Below are 17,833 nucleotides of genomic sequence, written 5' to 3'. Positions count from 1 at the left end.
AAATCTCACCGGCTCAAGGTTGACTCAGCCTTCCATCCTTTCGAGGTAGGTAAAATGAGGACCCAGATTGTTGGGGGCAATGTAAATATATATATATATATATATATATACACACACACACACACACACACACACACACACACACACACACACACTGCTTACTGGTGTACACCGCTTAGAGAGTGCTTGCACTTAAAGTGGTATATAAGTCTCATAAATAAATAAATAAATAATACTTTCAATGTTAGTAACTTCTCACCCCACTAATGCTATTCACAAGTAAGAACCTGCACTTAAAAAGTATGGAATGCATATAGTGTATACCTCCATCTTTTCCTCCTTCCCAAGAGGGGCATTACACTTCCAACTGAAGTTTCCCAGTCTACTTTTTATGACTGATTAAAAAGACATTATCACTTATTTATCATAGGCCTTAGCAAGGCCTATAAACCCTGACACTGAAGCTATTTATCAGTGCATCCAACAAATCTAAGACTTTAGCTCTCTCTTAAATTAGAGCCGAAAATTTTAAACAAGCAATGTGATACATTAAAATATTAATTTAAAATTAGGTATGTTGGCCATCCTGAAATTAAAAAGCAGGATATAATCATCATCATCATCACCATCTTCTTATGTTTGATTAAGAATAACAATAATAGGTATGTATCACTATAACATCTTTAATAAGTGGCTTATGCTTATGTTTCTCTCTCTCATAAGAGCTCATTTGCTTTAGCGTTTCTACCTCCCCTAATCTGCAAAACAATATAACAGACAATATTCTTCTAAAAGGGGTATAGGCGGCTGAGGTAGTAAGGGCAGCACTGAATGCTGACAAGATCATGAAGGTTTTTCAGTGTAAATATCCCAACCAGAAACACAACCTAACCAGATAGGATTGTTGAAAGCAAATTGCAAAGCTAGGTGGGAATAGTTCTACGAGAGGACAGCACTTTTTTATAAAGTGCATCAGCAACAGCAACATCACCATCACCTTCCCAAGTCCATACAAAAAACTCGATATGTGGATAGAAATCTAAAGTCTAAACATCTGGCACACTGTGTGACCAAGCTTACTTATTTATTTATGGCCTTGCATATGGAGCTTAAAGGATCACACAGCCATGGAGCTGGTCGGTGTCCCAAGAGCCCTCCCCTTCCAGTTGATTTTTAACTGGGGCTTAATTATTTTTGCCACCCTCTAAAAACATTTCAGTTTTGAAATTTTAATTCTAAGGTTTTAATTTTGACATACTGTTTTATATTCTGACATTTTACTGTACACTACCCAGGTCCTTCTTTAAGGGAGATGGGCAGCTCAGATTTGTGAAAAATGAATAAATATTCTTTTCAATCATAATATATATCCCAAACCAATTGTGAGAAATAAAACTCAGACTAGATGGAGAGATGGAATTATTATTATGTACGCAACTTTGAGCAGATAAACTGTTGTTTGGTAGCCTATTTACCTGTAATGGTTTGATCTACTGAAATACAATACCTGCATTTTCTTGACTTCGGGGAAATCTCCTGATGAAATTTGATACTCCTGCTGTAGCTGACGATAAATTTCAGGTAATCTGTTGATCAATTCCTTCTTTTTATTTTCTTTTCCAAATACTGAAGGCATTTCTTTTTTCAAATAGCTGATTATATAAGCATGCACCTAAAAAGAGTAATTAGAGTTAAAAAAATATGTTTATATATTCATTTATTTTCATTTATCAATAAATGAAAATACTTTTATTTACATGCATATATGTATATTTCATGTAAATAAATTAAACACACACAAATCCACCCAGGAACTTGTAAAGCTGAATCATGGGCCTTTAATGAAAATCTCATATTCCAAAATAGCACCAACACAGCTCTAAAAAGAATTAGCAACTTCAAAATATACAACACTGGAACCAGAATCTTACATCAAACTGAGGATTTTGCTAGGTCAGGAAATTAGAATTATACATAAAATACAATGGATATGAAACTGCAGCAAAATCAAGTAAAAATAATATTTATATTTCTGGAAAAGTTCCACTAGAGAATAAGATCTTAAGTATTTCCAGCAAACATTTATGTCTGACTATGTATGGAAGAATGGGTCATAAAAAAAAGTAAACTCAAGCATTGTCCAACTTTTGAGAAGAGAAAGGAGAAAAAAAAAAGGAAGGCTTGAAGTAACTCAAAATCAGAAATGGGAGCAACTTCTAAGAAAAGGAAACAATGCACCCTTTAGTTCAGATTGTTGTGTTGAAAAACATAAAAAACTTATTAACTTCCACCATAAAAGGTGTGCTCAACCAAGTAAGCACACCTTTACTTCACCCTAGATGGCAGAAATCTTTTCCCTTCAAATCCTGGAGGTTGGAACTGTAGGAGAAAAGCTGTATTATTCTATTGTAGCCAAAAATCAGGAAGAATCTGGTTGAAGTTTTTTTTTTCCTGCCTTTTATTAAAAGGCAGAGGCTCCCAGGAACTGTAGCTCACTTCTTTGGTTCACTTCATTAGTCTGTGCATCTGAACTGCAGTTCTAGAAATTAAATGCTTTTTAATAAAATGGGTGAATCTGAAAAGGCATCACCTGACTCCTCCTGAGTTTTGAAATTAGGACAGACTTTTAATCCCTTCAGCAGGAAATTATGTATAAATTGTTAAGGTCTCAGAAATTAGTGTGTTTCCTTCTTTCTCTAGCTTCATAATCTTTTTCGATTATTGACAGGTAGGATCTATCATTATCCCAAACACTATTTACTGCAATAATCACATTTGGAAAGCTCAGCAGGATGTGACAAACTTTAACTTTGGAATTAAAGATTAGCCATATATGTGCTTGTATACACATATATGCATATAACCTATTCTCTCTTTTAGTTAATATCCTGTATATTACTTGTATATAGTACTTGTATGATTCCATCTTTAGACAATGCAATTTTACAAATGTCACCAGAGAAGGGTAGAAATATTAGAACTATTAAAAGAAGGAAACAAAGCTGAGGAACATTTATCTGAAAAGTATACTGCCAAGTTTCAGTAAAGTTTATCTTGTGCATTTGCCAAATGGGAATGGATTTCCCACAATATGCTATTTTAAAAGCTTCTTACCCCATTGTGGATGATACTGATGGATTGTGCCTGGATATAGATTAACCTCCCATATTGATACTGAACAGCAATTGCTATCTATATATGCAACATGTATGCATATACACATACAACAATGCTACCACTCAAAGAAAATGAATGAAACCATGTTCTGATTTTGAAACAAACAAGATGAAAGAGCTTCCACCTATTCTTAACAGCCAGGAAAATTACAGGAAAATGCCTGTACCAATCAGTACAAGTTTAGGGGGGGAGTCTTAATAATTATATCAATAGAAGTTGTGCAAGCACAATGTTTGTTCAAAAACCTTTACAAAAGTTATTTGTTTATTTAAAACATTTACATATCCATCCATCTTCTAACCAACTCTGGGCAGCTCCCAATCAAATATATAATTATATATAATTACATAATTCCCCCTTGTGAATCCAGAATATTTCAGTTACGAGAAAGAGAATGAAACAGTGTCTGGAATAAAAACAGAAGAGTGTATCATAATTAGCAATGGTCACAGATTGTATTTAGAATTACGATGGAAAAAAAGCTGAGACCACTGAACTGAAACTACAACATTCTTTGAATACCATTATGAAGCATAATTAAAACTCCTCTCTAAGAAAGGTAAATCTTGTAATATATTCACCATAGTTTGTAAAGCCATTGGAATTTTGTTTTGTTTCTTTTACTTCAAAAGGTATTGAAATTTCTGTTCAATGGCTACAAATTCCCTTTCTGCCTTTCTTGCTTATACCACATGACATTCAATATCATTAAGCAGTTTAAACCTGATACCGACAGAAAAAAACACAATCCTGGATTTAAGAAGAAAAGGGACCAAGACAAAGAAAAAAAATTAAAAGTGAATTAGGATGCCTATATTTGTATATACAAGTTTCTACATACAAGTTTACAATAATTTATACTATTTTTATATAAATTAAATTAATGAATTTAAAATATTAAAATATATTTATATTTTTATATATATCTAATTGATGCAGCAGGTTCATACAAGTTGATTTCTTTCAAATGATTACTGCCTCAGGTCCTGCAGTAATAAGTGCTCCTAAACGAATCACAGAAAACAAAAACAAATAAAATAATTTCTTTGTATCCCACTCCTTATTCATGTTAGCATTTCCCTGGCTGCGTGCAAAAAAATTCTAGCATTTTTTATGTGTGGCAGCTCAAAGGTTATTGAGCCAGCTTTCCCCACAAAAGACCCAAACCTCAGAAGCCAAGATGCACGACCAGACAGAGGATCCTACCACAAGTTTTTCACAAAACTGGATTAGAAGCCAAGATGATGCATATCAGGCTTTGCCCAATTTTACTGGTTGGTTTAAAGAGATAAACCGATCAAACGTTATCCAAGGTCAATAAATGAGGGGACTGTTGAACCTGAACCTTCTGAAATCCTGCACAATTTAAGGTGGGGGGAGGGGGAAGAAGAGAAAAAAATAAACAAAACACTTTAAATGCTGGCGGCTTGGTTATATTGAAATAGGAAGATTCCACAGCAGTCTCAACAATTTGATTTTTTCCCCTCTTAATAAAACAGATAAAAGGGCTTTCAGGTTAGGATCTATAGTGGACTAGATGTCCTTGAAAGAATGGAAACGGCAACGTGGTGGACCCTGATTACTCTGACAGTGCATTCTGTCTGGTGCAGTCATTCTGGACAAAAAGAAATCATGAGATTGCCCATTTGCAGAAGGGAGGAAACTTGATTTTTACTCTTTCCCTTGCAATTGAGACAGTTTCACTTCTGGATTACAATATTACAATGACAACCACTAGAACAGTGGCAAAAACAGCAGAAGGGAGGAAAGGGCCACTAGTGCAAGCTGCAGAGAGTATATTTCTTGTTTGGCATTTTCTGACCACAGAGGAATAATCCTTTAATTATTTAGTGTAATAAGAAATTCCTTAAAAGTTATTTTTTTAAAAAATGCAGAGACCATTAAAGCCATAATTTTCTAATGGTAGAACAAAAAGGAAAAGAGGAAAGGAAAGGATGTAATTAAAGCTTTGATATGTGAGGAGAAAAATATTTTGAAGAAAGAAAATAATAACATTTCGCAAAATTTCTACCATGGAAGACAGTGGAGTCCCTTTGCACTGACCATCAGCACTCTAGTTTACTAGGTGTCTATTTTTCCCCACACAATAATCATCATAATGACATTTCTGCGACTTTATATAGATGGCCACTGCAGATGAAAATGCCAAGTCAACAAATCAATCACATCAGTCAGTACCTATATATTACACTCCACCTTACCTTTGCAAGCCGTGACCTCTTGATCAGATCATTCAGTTTTCTCACTGTTGCTTTTTGTGGAAGATTCTGAATGTCTTGGAAAAGATCTTGTGCCTCTACCTCAAACAATTTTCGATTCTCTGTGTTTTGCAGGGGCTGGGCCCAAAAAGAACCAATGTAAACTCGCAATACCTCTGGAGTATTAATTACTTTGCCTAAGGACCACATGAGTGCACCATATACTCTCATTAACTGCTGGGTGTCCACTTGGTCAGCCTTATTCAACACCACCCGTATCTTGTCATCCTGACCCCGGAAGGCCTTGATTGCTTCTGAGAATTCATCAGAAATATCAAGTTTATGGGCATCAAATAAAAGGATGATACGATCAACCCGCTCAGCAAACCACTGCAGGACATGACAGAAGTCGTAACCTGAACAAAAAAGACAATAAATAGGAAAAGGTGATGAAATATGATTTTGCTCACAGTTTTTCAACATAACTCTTGTAAGATGAAGCAAGACATAATTTCGTAGTGCTTGAAAGAGTAGCAGGTTTCAGACGTTACAGTGGCAGCCAGTTCAGCTTCACTCTGCACAGCAAATAATTTTCATGAAGAGCTACTCACAAAAATTGTTCATATGTATTTGAACATGAACCTAAAGCAAGTATCATAATAAAAATGTAGAATTACACAGATTGTCAAAAATACAGGGAATACTCACACATACAGTGGATACCAAAAGCATATATCTTACTCCAAATTATTAACTCCACAGTTACAGACAGGATTTTCCTAGCTAAGTTAGATGATTTTCCTCTATAAATGACAGCACTAGCTTCAAACCTCATTAAACTTGGCAACACATAACAGCCCAGCATGGCAAAAATCTATTGCAGTAGAGATTCTGTTATTCATACATTTTTCCATGCCAGTACTTTTGGGATTAAACATTGCTAAATTTGCAGAGGTTGGTGCTATCATTAAAAGGGGAAAAACAAAACAAAACAAAACAAAAGAACACATTGTAAAACTGAGAAAGGCAAGAGAAAGAAAAGGGAAGAGATAGATTGAGGGAGAAAAGCTAAAATGCCTTGGATGGGAAAAAAGATAGATCCTTTTGAGGTGCGATATTTTTGGCAGATATATTACAGGCAGTCCCTGGTTAAGAACATCTGACTTACAGACAACTCACACTTATGAATGGACTGCTATAAAGCCAACGCTATTAAGAATCTGAGTTAAATACAATGGTTCCTAATAACAAATGCATGCACTATTTTGTGACACCCATGAGAACATTGTGCAGCTTCAGCAGTTCATTATGCAGCTTCATTCTTTGAAGAAGAAAAGCTCTGTACAAACCTCCCTTGGTGTCTACTTCAAGGTAAAGGTAAAATATACACTATATACTAAAATAAATATTTGAATAATGGACACTAAGTAAAAATCATATGTACCTGTTCTGACTTACCTACAAATTCAATTTAAAGAAAGACTTAGGAATTGATCTTATTCATAACCTGGGGGGCTTTATGTACGTTAATTTCTGAAATTCTTAAGTATTGAATCTAAATCTTCAGCACACAACACATATGATTCATTGTTTTGTTATTTTCAGTTAGCAGCATTACAAAAAAAAAAAAAAAACCCACCAAAAAACAGCATGTGATAGAAGCATGTGTTCAGGGAGATATCAGTTAAATATTAATTAATAATTTTGCAGGAATATACTTCAGAATCAATCTTGCAAAAACCCTTCAAAAATCTGAAATCTCTGTAGAGAAGTAGAGATATCAGATATGATTTAATGGATACTCACTGTTAATATGGTTTAATATTTCAAATATAATGATATACTTTATTGTTAGACACTTTAAACACTATTTTACAAGAAATGTAGAGAATATTACAGTAATGTCATAAATAAAAAAATAATCAAATAAAGCAATCAACCTTATTTGATTGTCACTTCAGAATCAGTGTAATGTGTCCTAAGTGGTGAATATTATAAAGCCATATCAAAACTAAATTACAAAACTTACAAATTATTATTGGTTTGATATTCTCAAAGTTGTATACAATAACTACCAGTTCCTTCAGTTCTGCCCTATTTATAGTTTTATTAATATGTCAATATCATCAATAACCAGTTTTCTCTAATTTGTGCCTTCCATGTATTGGAATTATTACTTTCTCAATCTTTGGTCAGTGTGCTGAGAACTGTAGACCTGATATATGTGGAAGGCTTCAGTTTTGAGTTAAATATGACAATAGCTTAATATAGTATTAATAACACAATTCTAACAATTTTAATGACTTGATTTAATAAATGAATAGTAGAGACTCAATATAATAAAATTATGTATATTGCATTTTACCTAGTAGTCTTAAACATTAGAAATGCTTCACATATATTATTTGGTTCTAACTTTTAAGTAATTCTGTGCAGTCAAGTTGAAGTTTTCCCCTTATATATTTCAAGGTTTTATTCAATTACTTTTTAATACGATGAGCATTATAATCAAAGGAAAATGTTGCAATCTTTCAGTTCAGAGACAGTAATATGAGAGAACATAAAACACAGATTTAACGTCTAACAGATTGTGGCTTAGAACACTGTAGAAGCATCTAGAAACATGGCTGGACAAACTGGGCTTGGTATGTTCAATAACTATTCTAATGTTTGAATTATTTTATTTTTAAAAAATTACTTCCAAATCTATTTTTTATTCTGTCTGTGGTAAGTGCCTGCTGCCAAAGGAAGAGGGCATATATGTTCATATAAAAAAGAGGAAAATCACCTCTACTGATGCGTTGTTTCTCTCCTGAAAGAATGCCAGGGCTATCTATGATGCTGATACTCTTCAGAACCTGATTGGGTAATTGAGCACACATGAACCTATATAGAAAAGAGAAAACCTTGGTTACAGAAGACTTGGGAAAAGCCTTTCCCTGTATTTAAACTACCAGTGATAGACGCCCTCACCCAAAGCATGAAAGGCGGTGGTTCATTTTGTCCAATTTCTGTATATAAAATGATTCCAACTTTAAGACTTCTGCACATTTGGAGAGCATGAATACTTCTCTCCATAAGAGACAGAATTTGACTTAGACCAGGATCTTGTTTTTTTCATAGAGAAACTGTATGTGAATATGGTAATTCACATGTAGGGTACTTATCACACGTATATGTCCATCCATGGTCAACAGGCATGATCATAACATATTCAATACCCATCTTCCTATCATAAAACAAGAAACACTGCATTTTTAAATTCCTGTCTACCACCATCTTTCTTCAGGGATTCTCTCCATAGAAGGGGAGTGGATTAATAGCTGGGAAGAAGGAAGGATCCAGGTATCTATGGGATACATTTTCCCAAAGGAGCTCAAAGTTGTTTTAAACTCCCATCAAATCCAATTGTAGATGCCCCTAACCAAGATAATAGCAATTATACAGAAAAACACATGGAAACTGGTTAAAAGAAAAGATTATTTATTTATTTATTTATCTATAGCACTTAGACTTATATACCACTTTACAGTGCTTTACAGCCCTATCTAAGCAGTTTACAGAGTCAGCATAGTGTCCCCAACAATCTGGGTCCTCATTTTACCGACCTCGGAAGGATGGAAGGCTGAGTCAACCTTGAGCCAGTGAGAATCGAACTGCCAAACTACAGGCAGCTGGTAGTCAGCAGAAGTAGCCTGCACTACTGCATTCTAACCACTGCGCCACCATGGCTTTTTAAAATTTATTTATTTATTTACCTACCTACCTACTTACTGACTCCATTTTATTGACCGCCCATCTTACCACAGGGTAACTGGATGGCTTACTGCTATTAACCTGAGATGGATAAATATAGACAGATGGTATAAAGAATCTCTGAAATGTTATTTTTTTCACATCTAGAATTAGACTTCTCTAAGGATTTGCATTGGATTATAACTTCAATATTATAGAGTTATTAGCTAGTTTATCTAGGAATGATAGATATGCTGTTTAATACAACTGGGAAACATTACATTGTAGAAGAATGTATGATAAGGGAAACAGGAGAAACTAAGGGACTGTTCCCATTTTTAAAGAAAAGAAATGTAATTTAAAAATTGCAGGATACATGTGACTATAGATAGATTTTAAGCCAAATACTATGCAAGATTTATTGATATGCTGGTGTAAACTTAAGTAACCCAATTAATAAAAACATTAAAATGAATAGTGATGGCCATATTATGTCTTCCTTCCTAATTATTTTATTTATTTAACAATAGTGTTAAGTATGCCAATCCATAAAAATATTGTCAAGCCCTGAAGGCTTGCCATACACAAGGGGACAGGGGAGCAGATGGCAGTCCACCAAGCTCGGAAGCCGCAGAGCAGCCCACCACCCCACCGCATCGCCGAACCTGGCATCACGTCCCGGACACGCCTCCACGGTCCAACATACCAGCGGCAACGAGCAACGCCGAGTTAACGAGCCCGGGACCACCCGAAAGCCATATGTTGCTAGCAAGCACGGAAGTCCCCGAGCCTCAGCTGATACCGGCAAGCCGGGTGGTGGCCGGCGCGGCGCCGCCGGAAAAGAACCTCATGCCTTCGCACACGGACCTAGAATGGACATGGGATGGGGGGGACATACCCATATGGGGGGACGCTAGACAGGGAGAGCTTGGCGGCGGGAGGCTGCTGCATGGATCAGACGCGCGGGAAGGGGGTTACGAGGGCAGGATTCCGTCGGTGAAAGGGAGAGCACAGGGAAAGGGTGGGGCACTTATACAATTTGACCGGATGCTGGTTTGGGACCGGGGGCGGGGATATAGGGTGGGGCGCACAATTATAATGCGCCGGGAGGAAGCCACTCCCAGCGCTGACTTTGCTTCACATTTGAAATAAAGAAGTCAACGAGTGCAGTGTGTACCAGCGTTCCTTACTTTGCTTTTCACCCAAGGACGACAACGGATGCATTGACAGAAAGTCAGCGCTGCCCTTTTCCGTATTCCGTTCTTCCGTGTGCCGCGAGGAGCAAGGTATGGCACACAGGGGGTGCCCCTGGTCGAGGGGGAGGTGGTGGCTGCCGGCACTGACGGAGCCGTGGAGGCCGTTCCGGTGCCGGAGCCGGCGGCCGAGCAGCCAGTGGTGCAGCCTAAATTATTGTTAGCTGCAAACCCGGGACCTGGCGTGGAGGACCCCGGGGCCACTAAGCTTCAGGAGGAGTGGTGGCAAAGCCCGGTGCTGACCGGAGGACAGGCGGATCAGCTTCCAACGCCCAGGCCGAAGCCCATTCACTCGGGATGGAGGGAGAGACGAGTCACCACAGAGGACGACGAGGACTGGAGCTATTCCACGGCTCCAGGCCAGGAAACAATGGATATATTGCGGCACAGGTTCGGCGAGGCGAGTTATAGGGGCGCCTCTAATGTTTGGCAGTCGGAGGAGGATTCTGCGGGGCGCACTCTGTCATCCCGGTTTCGCTTAAGCAGCCCGCGGCTGCGGTTGCCGCATTCGGCTGGTGGGCCTGCCGTTACGGGTCTCCCTACGGGTAGCCCGCCAGGTCAGCCGCAGCCGGCCCGGCCGGTTGGTCCCGGAGGTGTGGTTGGGGGCCCTGCGCTGGCAGGGGGTGTAGGCCAGCGGGGACCTGCAACGGGATACGCTACTAACGTGCCAGGCCAACCCTTGGGGCCATGGGGTCCAGGGAATCCGTGGGGGGCCCCTCCTATACCTGTCACGTTTGACGGCAACCCGGATCAACTGGCGATGTTCTTGGGCCAGGTCATAAGCCACCTGGATCAGTTCGCACAATTATATGCCTCCCAGTGGGCCATGGTCGGCGCGGTCACCGCCGCTTTGCGTGGAGAGGCGGCGGCATGGGCGGCCGACCTATATAGCGACCATGCCCGCGAGTTGGGGAGCGCGGGGCTGTTCTTGGACGCTTTGCACGGGAGGTTCGAAGATCCCACTCGCGCACAGAGAGCCGAGGCCGAACTTCTAGCGCTGCAGCAAGGGAAGCGCCCGGCCATTGAATATGTACGAGATTTCCGGAGGATGGCCGGCCGTTTGCATTCTTCATGGCCGGAGCGACTGCTGGTGCATCATTTTAGAGCCGGCCTAGACCATGACTTACGGCAGGCCTGCGTATACCGGGGAGTGCCCAACAGACTTCGAGATTGGTTCAAGGTGGTGGTCGAGCTTGAGACGGGCCTTAAAGAGGTGCATCGCGGAGGCGGGGACATTCTGCGGCCACGGCGTCTCGGGGATAGGCCTCGTGAGGAAAGTCAGGCCCAGCCACGAGCAACACCCAAGTCATCGGGGACACCGGGAGAGGCTGTTTTCCGCTGTTTCCGCTGTAACCAACCGGGCCATCGAGCAGCCGATTGCCTGGCCCCTAGCCCCCGTAAGGCCGTAACAGTTAGTAAAGTAACACCCATGAAGAACACCGCTGAGGGTTCGAGAGCTGCCACCCAGCAACCAACCCCGGCAGCGAGAAGAGGGTCCCCAGCAACTCCAGAGGCCATGGCAGTCGCGCGCTACCAGATGGAGGGCGGCGAGGACAGTCCCGACGATGGGTCCACTGATCCAATGGTGAGTGAACCCATTAGGCCTTTTGTTTTACCTATAGTCCTAACGAGTCCGGCAACGGGCGTACGAAGGGCATGTCAGGCTTTGATAGACACCGGGTGCACACGATGCCTGATTAGTAGGAAAGTAGCGGTGGAGAGCGGATTCCGGATATATAAATTAACACAACCCATCAGGTTCGAGCAGGTGGATGGGTCATTGTTGGGAGGGGTTCCAGCGACTCATGTTACCGAACGAGTACGCATGGACCTGGGAGAGCATTGGGAAGTATTACGCTTCATCGTAGTGCCCATTATGACAGAGGCTGTTATACTGGGTCTAGCTTGGTTAGATAAATGGACTCCTACTATATGGTGGGGAGGGGGTTACCGTCACGTACGTCTTGGGGTAGGCCCAATGCCAGTGGGTGGCGATGCTGAAGAGAAGGCCCCTGATGTCCCAGGAACAACAGCGCAGCTCCAGGAGAGGGAGGGGGAACTGCCATACCCCGAGGAGTATAGGGACTTAGCGGCCGTATTCAGCGAGGAGGATTGCAACCAACTGCCTCCTCACCGATTGACAGATTGCGCTATTGAGCTACTGCCGGGGGTGAAACTCCCAAAACCCCGGATGTACGCTATGACACCAACGGAAGTGCAGGAACTCCGTAGATACATCGATCAGAATTTAGCACGGGGGTTCATCCAACCAGCCCGTTCGCGCATAGCGGCACCCGTACTTTTTAAGGAAAAGAAAGATGGATCGTTACGCTTATGTGTTGATTTCCGGGGGTTGAATGCAGTATGCGTTGAGCACTTATACCCCCTACCCCTTATGAAGGATTTATTGGCACATTTAGGGACAGGTCGCATATTTACTAAGTTGGACCTACGAGAGGCGTATTATAGAGTACGAATTAAGGCTGGCGACGAGTGGAAAACGGCATTTAATTGCCCGTTAGGTAGTTTCCAGTTTCGCGTCATGCCGTTTGGATTACAAGGGGCCCCCGCGGTGTTCATGCAGTTAATCAATCAGGTGTTGCATGAACATCTATATCGCGGGGTCCTTGTATATCTAGATGACATCTTAATTTACACCACAACGAAGGACGAACATATTAATCTTGTGAGGCAAGTGCTGCAGAAGCTTCTCGATGCCCAGCTTTACGTGAAATTATCTAAGTGCGAGTTTCACCAAGAAAGACTAGATTATCTGGGGTATCGTATCTCAAGGCACGGGGTGGAAATGGATCCGAGCAAGGTGCAAGCAGTACTGGACTGGCAAGCCCCCAAAACTAGGCGCCAACTACAAAGCTTCCTCGGATTTGCGAATTTTTACCGCCAGTTCATCCCATCATTTGCCACCGTAGTTCAGCCTCTCACAGAGCTTTTAAGGACGAAACATTTGCAGGGGAAACCTCGTCCAAGCCAACAGTTGGAATGGACCATGAACTGCCAAAAGGCGTTCGAGTTATTGAAAGCATTATTCGCTAAAGAGCCGGTGTTACGCCACCCCGACCCAAGCGTCCCATTTGTGGTCCAAGTGGACGCTAGCGATGTGGCGGTGGGGGCAGTGCTGCTACAGAAGAACGATAGCGGGGCGTTGCAGCCATGCGCGTATACTTCACGAAAATTCACAACGGCTGAACGTAGTTGGGCCGTCTGGGAGAAGGAGGCCTTTGCGGTCCGATGGGCCTTAGCAACCTGGCGACATTTTTTAGAAGGGGCCGAGTTGCCTTTTGAGGTGTGGACGGACCACAAGAATCTGGAGGCACTACAAACCCCAAGACGATTGGCTCCCAAACATGTCCGGTGGGCCCAATACTTTAGCCGGTTTAAGTTCGTGCTGAGGTATGTACCGGGAGGGAAAAACTTTCTAGCCGACGCATTGTCGCGAATGCCACAATATCATAGTAGACGGGAGGAGGTCATACAGGCGGTAATACCCTTTTCTCAGCATGAGATAGCTAGAAGTGCAATTCATAACTCTCAAGGAAGCGAGTTGCAGGCCATCAGGACGGCCCTCTTGACGGATAAGTGGGCAAACGAGCATTCAGGGTGGTTGACCAACCGAGACGGCGTGGCGTGGAAAGGCGACAAGATGTATGTGCCCGAAAGCCTACGTACATCCGTTCTTCGGAGGTGTCATGATGCCAAGCAGGCGGGTCATTTTGGGTTTTTAAAGACCTTGCATTTACTGCGGCGGCAGTTTTGGTGGCCCAGATTGAAAGTAGATGTTGAACAATATGTACGAGGGTGTCATGTGTGCGCCAGTGCGAAACCCAGGGTAGGAAAGCCCATGGGACTGTTACAGGCAGTGTCCAATCCGTCTCGGCCCTGGGAAGAGATCGCCATGGATTTCATAGTAGAGCTACCCGAAAACCGAGGTTACAATGTAATCTGGACAGTGATAGATCTGTTCTCCAAGCAGGCGCACTTTATTCCATGCAAAGGGCTGCCATCAGCAAGGCGTTTATCACGGCTCTTTATTCAACATATCTATCGGCTCCATGGTACACCCAAGAGAATTATATCAGACAGAGGGGTGCAGTTTACTGCACGATTTTGGAGGGAGTTTGTTCATTTACTAGGGTCAACTCAGGCGTTAAGCTCAGCGTACCATCCAAGTACCAACGGGGCGGCTGAGAGAGCGAATGCTATGGTGGAAAGATACCTTCGGAGTTATGTATCATTTCAGCAAACGGACTGGGTGGATCTCCTACCGTTTGCTGAGGTGGCATATAACAACACCGTACACAGCAGTACCGGGTACACCCCGTTCAAAGTCGTATTTGGTGTAGATTTTAACCCTATTCCCGAATGGTCACCAGAGGTGGGTAGGGGACAAACCCCTCAAACATGGTACTCCCGAGTCACGGAGCTCTGGGAGCGGGTGAAGGTAGCGCGGCGGAAGGCCGAGGCAGCTGTGAAGATCCAAGCGGACAAGAAAAGGGCAGAGCATAAACCATTCAAGGTGGGAGACTGGATGTATTTGGCTACCAAATACCTGCGGTTACAAGTACTGTGCAAAAAACTGGGTCCGAAGTATGTGGGCCCATTCCAGATAACCAAGGTGATCAACCCAGTTACAGTCGAATTACGGTTGCCTGCCTCCTTAGGAAGGGTCCACCCAGTGTTCCACAGTAGCCTCCTCAAACCGGCACATAGAAGTCCCTACACCGATGGGGTACCGGGGCCAATCTCGGAGTCCCATTACGAAGTACAGGAGGTCCTGGACTCCCGAAGGCGGTACGGTAAAATCCAATACCTTCTACGGTGGAAGGGATACCCGCTCTCCGATGCAACCTGGGTAGAGGAGGGGGATATAAATGCACCCAAACTAATCAGGGCTTTCCACCGTAAGTGTCCAGGGAAGCCAGGACGAAATGGGTGCCACGTCGTGTATGCAAACTCCAGCCTTTCTTTTCCAGGAAGGAACATGGTAGAAGGGGCCGCATGTCAAGCCCTGAAGGCTTGCCATACACAAGGGGACAGGGGAGCAGATGGCAGTCCACCAAGCTCGGAAGCCGCAGAGCAGCCCACCACCCCACCGCATCGCCGAACCTGGCATCACGTCCCGGACACGCCTCCACGGTCCAACATACCAGCGGCAACGAGCAACGCCGAGTTAACGAGCCCGGGACCACCCGAAAGCCATATGTTGCTAGCAAGCACGGAAGTCCCCGAGCCTCAGCTGATACCGGCAAGCCGGGTGGTGGCCGGCGCGGCGCCGCTGGAAAAGAACCTCATGCCTTCGCACACGGACCTAGAATGGACATGGGATGGGGGGGACATACCCATATGGGGGGACGCTAGACAGGGAGAGCTTGGCGGCGGGAGGCTGCTGCATGGATCAGACGCGCGGGAAGGGGGTTACGAGGGCAGGATTCCGTCGGTGAAAGGGAGAGCACAGGGAAAGGGTGGGGCACTTATACAATTTGACCGGATGCTGGTTTGGGACCGGGGGCGGGGATATAGGGTGGGGCGCACAATTATAATGCGCCGGGAGGAAGCCACTCCCAGCGCTGACTTTGCTTCACATTTGAAATAAAGAAGTCAACGAGTGCAGTGTGTACCGGCGTTCCTTACTTTGCTTTTCACCCAAGGACGACAACGGATGCATTGACAAATATTGTAAACTATCTCATGTAATCTAGGTGATGTACAATATAAGAAAATACAGTAAAAAGCAAGATAGACTATACTATATTTTGGACATGCAGCTTTTTCCCATTTGGAATGATTCTTAATGTTTTAAGAATATTTTCTGCAGTCTTTTTACTAGGCTACCAAAAAACAAAATCAAGTAAGGAACAACGCAAATACATTTTATTTTAAAAATCATTCATTCTGTCCTCTTCATGCATTTATTAGGTGGCTTAAAAAAGACAAGTTTATGAGAAGACTGTGTCCTTTATATCAGCTAAACAATCACACTGTGTTTTACATTTTCTGGATGCCAGGAATGTAGTAGTAGCAGGTTTTACATGAAAAACAAGAACTGCAGTTATATATGGAGACAGCACTGTAATAACACTCAAGCTGTTGTGAACAATTATGGGCAATAAAAAAGAGAGAAAAGATTTTTCAGTAGTGTATAAATAAGCTCTGTGGATTCTAAACTACAATTATTTGTAGCAGTTTGCTTTTTTAAGAAAGCTGTAGAAACAGAGTTCACTGCATTATCCCACAATTCTTGTTGGGCTATCAATGAAATATTTTTTTTTAAAAAAAATCTGGGCTGATAAATACACCAACAGGGAAAATATTTTGATTGTTAGGACAAAAGCCAATTAAAATTCTTTCCAGAGGAAACAAGTTTCAAGAATGAAAAAACTCATAGCAAAAGGCTTTGCTATCTGGCCTGGGGGATCAGAAAATGGTGGCGACCCCATAAAATGGCTGTAGTGTTCTTGAATGGCTGAGCTCTCCCAGTGATTGTTCTGTGTGGCTTTTAATTGTTTTTAACATATGAATTATAATATCTGTGTGGCTGTTTAATATTTTTATTTTTTTTGGTATTGTTTATGTTTTAATTATAAACCGCAGCTGCCCAGAGACATGAATGCAAGTTGGGTAGCTATATGTTGAATAAATAAATTAAAAAACAACTGAAAAGGGACTTTTTCCAGAACCAAATATATTTTTGTCCCTTCTTCCCTTCCATTTTACTCAAGCCATAGAGGTAGAACAGGGATTTAGGCAGAAGTTCAAGGCAAGAAATACTGGAAAAGGTGATCGTGAACACCAGAATACTGATGAAGTAAGGCAAGGAAGAATTTACCAGTTTCTTTTTATTCTTTTTAAGAAAGCAAAACTGGAGCTTGCTGACTCTGGAAAGAGTCGAAGAGTTGCTCTATTTTAGGAATGGGAATTATATAAAAAACAACCTTACAAGTCTGTAGCACACACAGTGCACTTTATTCCATTCCTTAAGTAGCTGGTTTTTGCTTTTTTTTTTTTTTTTTTTATAAAAAAGTAAAACTAAAGAGTATTTTGGGGTGAACCGAATAAGTGTTGGAACCATTTTACTCTTTGTATATTTGATTGATAATCAAGACTCTTATTACTTCAATGTGGTATATACAAAAATCCTTCCACCATTTCCCCCCATAATAATAAATCTGAGCTAAGAAACAGTAGTTTGCTGAAGTTATCAAAGTATTTTCATGAGTGAGAATGTAGACTTGAACCTTCCCCAATAGCTTTTTGTCCCTCTAAAAAGGCTAGAAAATTCTTTCAAAGTGTGCAGATTATATCCTACAACCCAGAAAACACTACTACATATAAGTCTGCCTAACTTCTTAGTTTTTTATACTTCAGTTCCGCTTACATGAATCTTGAAGATGGTAAAAAATGGCATAAATTTCCATTATTCAAAGTTAACAG

General features: G+C 41.8%; 1 protein-coding gene across 1 annotated transcript in view; it reads right to left on the bottom strand.

Annotated features, from left to right (window-relative positions):
• The window catches only part of EHD4 (EH domain containing 4), a 30,923-nt gene that overhangs the window by 3,425 nt on the left and 9,665 nt on the right, over positions 1-17,833 (bottom strand). Inside the window, exons 3-5 of the mRNA XM_039323909.1 lie at positions 8,185-8,282; positions 5,400-5,812; positions 1,508-1,672 (exon numbers count right to left, since the gene is read on the bottom strand). Of these exons, the coding sequence (XP_039179843.1) occupies positions 1,508-1,672; positions 5,400-5,812; positions 8,185-8,282 (676 nt within the window). The remainder of the gene's footprint in view (positions 1-1,507; positions 1,673-5,399; positions 5,813-8,184; positions 8,283-17,833) is intronic.

The sequence above is a fragment of the Crotalus tigris genome, unplaced genomic scaffold (assembly GCF_016545835.1).
Source record: "Crotalus tigris isolate CLP2741 ecotype Arizona unplaced genomic scaffold, ASM1654583v1 scf7180000024286.1529876, whole genome shotgun sequence".
Taxonomy (NCBI): Eukaryota; Metazoa; Chordata; class Lepidosauria; order Squamata; family Viperidae; genus Crotalus; species Crotalus tigris.
This window is presented reverse-complemented; position numbering and strand designations above follow the sequence as displayed.